The sequence below is a fragment of the Hemiscyllium ocellatum genome, chromosome 7 (assembly GCF_020745735.1).
Source record: "Hemiscyllium ocellatum isolate sHemOce1 chromosome 7, sHemOce1.pat.X.cur, whole genome shotgun sequence".
NCBI lineage: Eukaryota > Metazoa > Chordata > Chondrichthyes > Orectolobiformes > Hemiscylliidae > Hemiscyllium > Hemiscyllium ocellatum.
Window position 1 is genome coordinate 89,416,955 of NC_083407.1, and position 11,538 is coordinate 89,428,492.

General features: G+C 41.3%; 1 protein-coding gene across 1 annotated transcript; it reads left to right on the plus strand.

The window, feature by feature from the left end:
* Positions 1-1,616: 1,616 nt before the first annotated feature.
* Positions 1,617-5,055, plus strand: LOC132817201 (gamma-crystallin S-1-like; the record flags this gene model as incomplete). Its single annotated transcript, XM_060827483.1, has 2 exons — positions 1,617-1,880; positions 4,780-5,055. Coding segments are annotated over 2 exons (540 nt in total), but the record flags the coding sequence as incomplete, so codon positions are not given.
* Between the last annotated feature and the right edge of the window lie 6,483 nt (positions 5,056-11,538).

An 11,538-nucleotide genomic window follows, 5' to 3' on the forward strand; every position in this document is an offset into this window, starting at 1 on the left:
AAGTCAGTCGTGGACCTCATCCAATCTCAGTCCAGGGGGTTGGTTTAGTTCAGTTACATGCTCAGTGCAATCAGGGTCTGGAGATCTGTGACCTAATGGTCCACAAATTAGGTCTCGATCAATCTTCAGATCAAGTTCTGGGGATTAATTCTGGCAGTAAGTTAGTTAGCGGATTGCACAGTAATCACTCAGGGGCTGGTCCATGCTCAGGACAGGCCTTCCAGGTGAGCAAGTAGGAAACACAGAGGGCAGAGAGTGTTGGTGGTTTGGAGGGATGTGGTAGGTGAGAGCCAATACTTGTGGAAGGCAGAAAGAGGCAGCAATGCAACAGCAAAGATGCAATTGCAGAGCAGCAAGAAGAGTTTCCTCGAAGCAGATCTGAGTTTCCTTTTGACAGAGATTACAGCTATAGACCGCCTTGGGCAGGATCTAATATTTATTTATCTCAGTGCAGGTTGTGCAGAGTGGTTTTGGAGGTCTAGTAAATATTCTTGTTGAATTTTATCAAGTGTACCTTATTAATTACTGACCCCACCCCTGTGTTGACCCTCCTTGTCTGATTCCAGTTCCATCTTATCACACACCATTCCCAAACAACCCTCCAGAGCTGGCTCATCCCAGAATTTGCCAGTACCCTTGGCACCCACATCAGGTGTAAAAAGCCGTTGTGCACCTGAAGGTGGAAATGTCAGTCTGGCATGGTGCCCAATGTCCCAGGGAGGTCCTTCGGAGCAAGCAGTGAGCTGAAGCCCCCACGTCCCACTCTGACTTCCATGTCAAGAATTCTCAATCTCCCACTTGCTTGGCACATTTGGGATAATTGGAATGTGATTGTTAATGATTCAAATTGTGACATTATTGACACTTCTAACAAGCAATAATCCCCCAGAATTGGCAGTTTGCTACCACTCAGTGAGAAACTCACCTGGCTGTTAGCTAGAAATGTGAAAGATATGGCAAGGCAAAGGAGCAGCTTTCCAAAAGATTGTGATTTCAAATAAACCCATTGGAACATAACCTGGTGTCGTGTGACTTCTGACCCAGGAGATAGCAGCTGCCTGATGGGCTGAAAGGCCCTGCTCTTGTTCCTTTGTTCTTACAGTTTGCCCTCATTTCTCTATCAGGTCTAATGCTGTTATAAAGCAATTGCTGAACCGATTGTCAGAAACTGATTTACAGTCACAGTTGTCCAAAGAGTATTCAAACCAGACTATCAGAGATGCATTGGATTTCATTCTTAGTTTCTCCCTAAAGCCCAAACCCACTCCACCAGAGTACAAGGGAAATGAGGAGCAAGCAAATTAAAAAAAAATCCATGACACATCATTGTCTTTCAGGTATGTATTTGTAACTCATGTCAGGTGTTTTGTTTCTGTTATCGCTGATTTTTACTCCTAAATCATTAGAATAACAAAGGTACAGTCCATTGCTGCATTTCTGTTCAGCGTATAAATACCAAGCTGTGTGGGACAGTGAGGGATTCAGTTACGAAGCTAACTGTGAGCTCAAAATGGGAAAGGCAAGATGATCTTTTTCAGTTTTTGCGTTGTATAGTCATGCATGTCATTTTTAAATCATTCATTAAATATCTGCATTTTCTAAATGAATGACTGAAATTGATGTTTCTTCCCTCACAGATCATCTTTTACGAGGACAGGAACTTCCAGGGACGGCACTATGGGTGCAGCAGTGACTGTGCCGATCTGTCCCCTTACTTCAGCCGCTGTAACTCCATCCGTGTTGAGAGTGACTGGTGGGTGCTGTATGAGAAACCCAATTACATGGGATACCAGTATGTTCTGACCAGGAGAGAGTATCCTGACTACCAGCGCTGGATGGGATTCAATGACTGTGTCAGGTCATGTCGCTCCTTCCCATGGGTAAGTTACAATTCTGCGATTATTGAATCTTGTGCCAATAATATCTGAAAAATACCCAACAGAGTCTTGCAGAAATATTTATAATATCTATAACCACAGGTGAGGTGCCTGGAGGACTGGAGGGTGGCTAATGTTATGCCTTTATTTAAGAAAGGCTGTAAAGAGAAACTTGGGAAGCTGTGAGCCTGACGTCGGTGGTGTGTAATTTATTGGAGGTGATTCTGAAAGGTAGGATTTACATAGTTTGCAGAAGCAAGGACTGATTAGGGATGTTCAGCATGGTTTTGTGTGAGGGAAATCATGTCTCACAAACTTGATAGTTTTTTTGAGGAAATCACCAAAAGATTAGAAAAGCCTTTGACAAGTTCCGCTTGGTATTCTATTTAGTTAGATCATGTAGGATTCAGGGTGAACTTGCCAATTGATTGCAAAATTGCTTGATGGTAGGAGACAGAGGGTGATGGTGGGGCTTGTTTTTTTGGGTTAATTGTCTGTGACCAATGGTGTTCCACAGGCATCAGTGCTGGGTACACTTTTGTTTGTCATTTATATAAATGATTTAGATGAGAAAAAAGGAAGCATAGCTCCTAAGTTTGCAGATGACACCAAAATTGTTGGTATAGAGTACACTGAAGAAGATTATTTAAGATTAAAAAGAGATCTTGATCAATTAGGTCAATGAGTTGTGGAGTGATGGATGGAGTTTAATTTGGATAATTAATTTGCATTTTGATATTACAAATAAGTGCAAGACTTATACAATTATGGGCAAATGTGAGGACTGCAGATGCTGGAGATCAGAGCTGAAAATGTGTTGCTGGAAAAGCGCAGCAGGTCAGGCAGCATCCAAGGAACAGAAGAATCGACGTTTCGGGCATGAGCTCTTCTTCAGGAAGGGCTCATGCCCGAAATATCAATTCTCCTGCCCCTTGGATGCTGCCTGACCTTATACAATTATGGTAGGGTAATATTATAGAACAGAGAGATCCTTAAGGTCCATGATTCTTTGAAAATTGCATCACAGGTGGACAGGGTGGTTAAGAAGGCATTAAACATGCTTGCCTTCATTGCTCAGATCTTGAGTATCAGAGTTGGGACATAATGTTGAGATTGTACAGGACATGGGTGTGGGCTCTTCTTTGCACAGTTCTGGTCATCCTGCTGTAGGAAGGAAATTATCTAATTGGAGAGGGTTCACATAAAATTTACCAGGATGTTGCTGGAGCTGGAGAGTTTCAGTTATAAAAATAGACTGGATAAGGTTGCATTTTTTCATTGGAATGTTGGAGGTTGAGGGGTGACCTTATAGAGGTTTATAAAATCATGAGGGGCATAGACAAGGTGAATAGAAAGGGTATTTTCCCTTGGGTGGGAGAGTGCAGATAAGGAGGTATATTTTTATAGTGAGAAGAGAAAGTTTTACAAAGGACATTAGGAGTAATGTTTTTACACAGAGAGTGATTCGTGTGTGGAATGAACTGCCAGAGGATGTGATGGATGCAGATACAGTTACAACATTTAAAAAACATTTGGATTAGTATGTAAGTAGAATGGGTTTGGAGGGACACAAGTAAATGGAACTAGTTTAGATTGGGAATATGGTCAGCATGAACTAGTTGGACCATTACGTCTGTTTCCATGTTGTAAGACTCTATGACTCGAACAGAGCATATACATATTCTCTTCATTGGGTGATTTGTGTATAAAAATAATTGGGTGCTTTATGTGTTCAGTATGAATAATTCACAAGGAATGAAGCACTGTAGTTAGCTATAGGGCCCATAGATAACTCCCAATAATAATAATAAAAACTTCCTGTTCTTTCTGCAAACATGTGACTGGCTGCCCATGCAGTTATAATAATGAAGGCATACAGTTAGATTTTCTGCACCACAGTGCTAAACTTTAGGAAAGAGAATAATGTGCACACCATCCATAAACCATTTGATTTAGGTTGTTGCTCGATAATTGGACAATGCATTTGGTTACATCACTACTGTATAAGGAGTGACTTATTTGTTTTGTGCTATGATGTTCCGTTACAATGTAATGATGGGCAAATAACTGTTATTTTAAATGATGTGAATCTAAGTAAGATGATCAGTTGAGAGCAAAAGGAAGGTCAGTGAGTAGATATTTTCAATCTTCAAGTGTTACTCCAAACAATAGCCTTCAGCGAGGTAACAGGGTCTCTACGCTACCAATGAAGTATAAATCGTCAAATACTTACCTGGTCACATCCAGTCTGATGTGCTCAACAGAAGGAATTCAGGACATTTACCCACAGACCCATTGTCGTGAAAATCTTCACAGCTTCTGTCTTTAGCTGTTCAGAACTAAGGAAAATCTTTCAACTTCCCACTAAGATATTTAACCCCAGATTCACTATTGTAACAAGGCTATTGAAACTCAAAAGCTATCCACAGAGTTTGTTTTAATATCAAGCTCCTTGTGGTGATGGATGGAGGGAGTGTGGAAAGGAATCTGGATGGGGGGTGTATGTAAAGGAATCTGGATGGGGGAGTGGATCTTTTGAACTTCAATCTAACAGGAGGATGATGCATACTTCCATCAATCAGTCCAGAGAATAAAAATGACGACAAATTAGTTTAGTTATGTAATGAAAGTAGATTAAATAGACCAGATTTTTTCAAAAAATTCACTATTTACAATATAATGATGGTACTGATGGTAATATGGTTGTAATTCATTGCAGTAGAACTTTTGATACAGGCATTGCTGCTCACATTGCTGCTTGATCCTTTTCATTTATAAAATAAACTGATGGTCAATTATAACTTTTCATCTTGCTTTCTTTTCTACATATAAATATTTTTATATATGTAGCATATCACCAAGTACATATATTCCTCACTGTATGATCTTATTTTTATTCTAGTACCGAGGAGGCTCCTACAGAATGAGGATTTACGAGAGGCCTGGCTTTGGAGGACAGATGATGGAATTCATGGATGACTGTCCATCTGTCTACGATCGTTTCCGTTACCGTGACATCCACTCCTGCCATGTGATGGACGGTTACTGGATCTTCTATGAACATCCCAACTACAGAGGGCGACAGTACTTCATGAGACCCGGTGAATACAGGAGATACAGTGACTGGGGAGGCTACAGCTCAACTATCGGGTCTTTCAGGCGAATGAGGGATTTCTAAATTGTTGTTAAAAAGAATAAAATTGTTCTGGTGAAATGTTCTGAAATATAATAAAATACATTTTTGTTGATGCATTTTGATATCGTTGTTCATTTTCACATCTCTTGGAAACAAAACATTTTATTTGAGGTACTGTGTCTGTCTCATGCACAGCATTTTAGCTGATGATAATGATATAATGAATGTCATTAAATTTAAAATCTACATAACTTCTGGACATGAGACAGGTAATGATATACTTGATGAGCTTCTTCTTAGCAAATAATGGAAAACAGCTCCTTTCAATTTTTGACAGAATCTCTGCACTGTTTCTTTAACACTCCGTAGTTATTCACAGTCCAAAGCTCCACATAGCATGTTTTATTGATTTAAGTAAATATAAAATCATAGTCACTATTGGTCAGACTGGTATCTAAATCTTGTGTATAAGTCTTATCCTTTCATCTTTCCCATTTAATTTTTGATCATGACAAGTCCAGTTGATGATCCTTCTCCATCTTGTTCTGTCAGTCGATCATTCTTCTCTCAATCCCACTGCATTTACATTTTTCAGGCTACAACCGTCCATCAAGTCTTTGCACTTACTCTTCTCCTTATTTCTTGCAGGTGTACCTTCTTCACTTGTCTCACCATAACTTCCTGCTCCACATCCGACGACCACAAAATCTCATTATATTCTCAGCTATTTCCTTCGGATGCTCTCACAATCTTTACAGTCTCTCTACTGTATTGGTTCTTGATCTTATCCTTCTTTATCATTCCTCACATCTCTCTCTGTATTCACCTCTCTCCTTGAGTTTTTGCATTATATAATAAATCATTTGTTTTCTAATCATTCCTTTCAATAGTACTTTCTCACTGCATCAATCTCCTCAGTACTTCTTCCAATCACTGCATCCAATGAGCTAACCCATTGCTTACTTTCCAATCCCATGCTTTTATCCGATACCAGAAACTTGAAACCAAATTTGGTTTGCAACATAATACCAAAACAGCTGTACTACTTCAAGTATGGACTTTACAAATAGTTATTATTTTCAAAGCGCCCTTGTGAGAATTTTCATTTGTCTTCATGCTAAAGCTCAATTCTATGATTTCTTTTCTGATAGAATAGTTTGGTAATTACTATTTTTCATGAAGTTTAGTAAAATGAATCTGGCCTATTTCAGACAATCAGAATTGACCCACTTTTATGCATTGGCTGTGATTGATGTGATTTATGATTCGTTTTGTATGGATCACCATCCTAGACTATTAATGCTTCTCTCAGTGGCAATCGGGACATTTCTTTAAGTGCAGACCCAGACAGCCTGAATGCCCTGGAGAATGAGCAGGTTAGGGGTCTCACCTATAATGGAATTACCCACCTAACTGGTGATCTAATCCAGGAATATCACCTCAAGTATATCTTTGATATAGACTTTGTATGAGAAGCTTATTTAATTGTTACTATATACCAACATTGCAAATGGAAATGTCAGAGTTCAACATTCCTTTAAATAAAGTAAAATACTCTTCTAATTTCCCTTCATGTACTTTCGCTGATAATCTTTAAAGGCTTCCACTTCATTATCTTTGAGTTTTCTTTGAGTTAACTTATCTAAATTTTGTATGACTGAAGATCTTTAAGAGATGTTCTTTTGTCTTCTCTGCTCCAAATAAATTAGTCCCAGGTTCTTTTGTCATTCTTCATATCGAAAACCATAATATTAAACTTTCCACTGTTTTGACATCTTTTTTAAAGTAAGACAGACAAAAGTGAATACAACTTTCTGTCTGCAAACCTACCATACAGTGAGTATTCCAGACTTATTTACCTCTTTGTTTCCATACTTTGAGCTTGGATTTATAATACCTGGAATATCGCACCATCCTTTAACCATTTGTTGACCTGATACATTCCTGCTGCTGTTCTCCTTTGAAAGCTTGAGAGGAGACAATTGCTTGTATTTTGTGGTGGTAATGACAGTGAAACTGTGAGCAACTTCTTGGGCCTGCACAGTTAAAAGTAGAAATCCAGAAGGTGCTGCAAGTGATGCTCTGCCTCCTCAGCATCTGTGTTGGTGATATCACCAAGAATGCAACCAAGTAGGAATATTGATCTGATGAGAAGGCTTACTCTGACAGTATTTGTTTAATAGTAAAAGTAAGTGAAAATGTTACAACTTGTGTCATGAGGAGTAATTGCTCTTTTTACCAACACACTGTTTTCAAAGCAACTGCTAACAATTCTCACTGGCCTGGATGAATACTTATTGATTGTCAAATTTCTACATTATGCTAGAATATCCACACATCTTTAAAATACTCTACTTCTTTAAAGTTTGTTTATAGCATTTTAATTCTACCTTATTACCATGGATAAGTCTGAATCATTCATTTTGCTCTTTGTAGACAATAAAACTAAAAGTGAAAATATTCAGTGCTTTCTTTTTACTTTCTGGTTTGCTATCTGTCAGAATACTTCAAAGTGACTGACTGGTTACCCTGTTTGATACCATCGTTGCTGATGGAGAACCCTACTGCCCCATCATTAATGTCATACTTGTTGGAAAGAAGAAATTTAGATGACCAAGATCACTAAAGTTGGGTAGCTTTCTTCGAGCTCAGCAATGAGTGGAATTGTTTTGCTGCTGGCAGTGAGTCTGATCCATTGCAACCATTAATTTAAATGTTATAATGAACCGTCACCAGTGTTCCATGGTTGCTGTGTTCCGCATTGCAATTACAGTGACTGAGATATCACCGACTGAATGAGATTCCAAATTTCACTGAATATATGCATTACCTGGAACAACACACAGTGATCATAGGAAGCATTGCTTGAACATTTAGATGTACAGCGTTGGCTACTGGTTTGGAAGTAGAAATAAAATGACAAAGACTTGTTTGTCTTTGTCACCTGCCCCAATAGCCTCCAATGCACCTATTCCCTCAGTCACCGCTGTAGACATCAGATCAGCCTTCTTGAGAGTGAACCTAAGGAAAGGGACTGCTCCAGATGGAGACTCCAGCCATGCACTCAGACCCATTGCGAACAAGCTGGTGGGAATATTTGCTTACATCTTTAACCTCTCCTTGCTACAACCTGAAGTCCTCATCTGCTTCAAGAATGCTACCATTATCCTGGTACCAAAGAAAACACGTGTCATGCGCCTCAATGATTACCATCCAGTGGTTCTGCCCTCCGTAATCGTGAAGTATCTTGAGAGGTTAGTCATGACTCACACCAACTCCAGCCTCCCTGCCTGCCTCGATTCCCTGTAATTTCCCAAATGAGACAACAAATCCACAGCAGATGCCATCTCCCTGGCCCTACACTCCTTCGTGGAACATCTGGACAATAAGGTTACCTACATCAGGCTTCTACTTATCGACTACACCTCCACCTTTAACACAATAATTGCAACCAAACTCATCTCCAAACTCTGAGACCCTGGTCTCTGCTCTGCCCTCTGCTACTGAATCCTTGACCTCCTGACCCACAGACCGTATTCAGTGAGGATAGAAACAGAACCTTCTCCACAATAATCCTCTAACACTAGCGCCCTGCAAGGATGTATACTCAGCATCCTACAATACTCCCTGTACACTCATGACTTTAAGTTCACTGATAACCCCACCATTGTAGCTGGATATCAAACAATGAGGGGATGGAATACAAGAAAGAGATAGAGTGCTTGGTGGCATGGTGTGAAGATAACAATCTCTCCCTCAACATCAGCAAAACTAAAGAACTGATCATCGACTTCAGGAAGCAAGAAGTAAGGCATGCCCTTATCTACATTAATGGTGCTGAGGTGAGGATGGTTCAGAGTGTCAAGCTCCTCGGAGTGATGATCACCAATAATTTGCCATGAACCACCCATGTAGTTATGATGGTCAAGAAGACACAACAAGGCCTCTTCCTCCTCAGGAGGCTAAGGAAATAAGGACTCTCACCAACATTTACAAATGCACCATAGAAAGCATTCTCTCTAGGTGCAATACATAGCTTAGTACAGCAACTGCTCTGCCCAGGACTATAAGAAAGTACAGACAGTTGTGAACACAGCCCAGTCTAACATGCAAGCCAACCTCCCATTGATTGACTCAATCAACACTTTTCTGTGCCTCAGAAAGGCAGCCAACATCATCAAAGACCTGTAGCATCCTGATTATAATCTCTACCAACCTCTTGTCAGGCATAAGATACACGTACAAATAGGTTCAAAAACAGTTTCTCCCCCGGCCTCTCAAATTTCAAACCAACATTGATCTTGCTTTTTGCGCACCTTCCTTGCAGCTGTAACTTTGTATTCCTCGCTCTGTTCTATCGCCTCTGATTGTTGTATGTTATGATCTACCTGTAGTACCTGCAAAACAATACTTTCACTGTACCTAGGTACATGTGACAATAATAAATCAAATCAAATTAAAAAGCATTGCTTGCAATACTGGAATTTTGGACTGAAGTTCTTTCTTACTGAAATGGAGATTCTGATTGCCAATGATAAGTAAATGATCTTAAAAGATTGGTCCCATCATACTTCCTCTCCCAAAATATTTTATCCGAGATTTTTATCTATTAAATTTTATAAAACATATATATTGCGGTGTTGAGAATTTGGTTCACATGGAAATTGTTGGTAAGTTTTTCTCAAGTTGAAAGATAGATTAAAAGTCAAACTCTGAAATGGGACTTTCAAGCAGGATGCTAGTTAAGACCATAAGACATAGGAGTGGAAGAAAGGCCATTCGGCCCATCGAGTCCATTCCACCATTCAATCATGGCTGATGGGCATTTCAACTCCACTTACCTGCTAGCTACCCTAACTAGCCTAAACTAACTAGCCTAATTAGCCAGAAACTGCCCAACAGTAGCAGTGTGGGACAATATTTGCCACCCTGCCAACCCAACCCACAATAGGCTCACAAAAGCAAAAGCAAACTGTACCAAAACAACCCAAATGCCTCAGCCAGGGACCAAGCAGGCTGACAAGTGAAACTAGACAGCACTGGCAGACAAAAGAATGCACTTCAAGCTCCTACTAACAATGATAGAGTACCACAGCTGTCCCAAAGCCCCAAGGGCAGTTTCACAACCCAGCAATCCACACAAAGAACAGGTCAGACAGAGAGGCACCAGCCAAGAGCATTGCTCCCAGGACAGGACAATGGGAGCAGCTCACCACTTCAGAATAGACATTAACACCTACCTGAGAAGAGAAATGGAAGCTCCGAACCCCTCGGTACTGTCAGGATGTTGCTTTGTGCAGAGAATTAGGACCTTCCTCCGATTACTGCTTTCCGATTAACATCATTGTCACTAGATTACTCCATTTCCAGATACATTCTTGATACATTGTATTTTACACATTTCTAATTAGCCTCATTGTACAGGATTATTCCAAAAACTGGCATCTTCCCCAGCTCTAGGAAGAGAAATTCTGATCTACCTGTACAGATTGTCAGTTCTGTGTGCTCGGTGGAGCAGGACGAGACGTGCTCACGTTTCTTCTTCCAGAAGGTGCACAAAGAGAGCTCTGTGCTCAGCAGCCTGAAGGAAGAAGACGGCTCGATAACGTCATCTCAGGCTGACGTCATGAGGATCAGTAAATCCTTCTATGCCAGTCTGTATGACGCGAAGCCGACCGACAGCGCGGCCTCCCAGTCGTTCCTGTCGTCTATCACGGAGGTCTTAGACGACAGAACACGCGAGAGGCTGGACCAGCCGCTATCTCTGGACGAGCTGACCAAGGCCCTCGAGTCCTTCGAAAAGAATAAAACTCCCGGAAGCGTCGGCTTACCGGTCGAGCTCTATTCCGCTCTGTGGGACTTGATTGGCCAGGACCTGCTGGGAGGTGTATGTCAGTATGCTTCAGGCGGGTACCATGATCGAATCCATGAGGAAAGGCATCATCCCCCTCATCTACAAGCGGAAGGGGGAGAGGGAGGAACTCAAAAATTGGAGACCGATCACACTGTTGAATGCGGACTACAAAATCCTGTCAAAGGTAATCGCCAACCGGGTCAGGTCTGCTCTGGGGTCGGTGATTCACCCCGACCAAACCTGTGCTGTGCCGGGCAGGAAGATCGCTGAGAGTCTCGCACTCCTCAGAGATACGATCGCCTACGTGCAGGACAGAGGGTTGGACGCCTGCCTGATCAGCCTGGACCAGGAGAAAGCCTTTGACAGGATATCACACATGTATATGAGAGATGTTCTCTCCAAAATGGGCTTTGGGGAGGGAATCTGCAATTGGATCAGACTGCTCTACACCAACATCGTCAGTGCAGTCTCCATCAATGGGTGGGAATCAGATAGCTTCCCAGTCAGATCTGGAGTCAGGCAGGGCTGCCCTCTCTCTCCTGCCTTGTTTGTGTGCTGCATAGAGCCATTTGCCGAGTCCATCAGGAAGGATGCGAGCCTGAGAGGGGTGACTATTCCGGGCAGCGGGGGCCTGCAGGTTAAGGCCTCCTTGTACATGGATGACGTCGCTG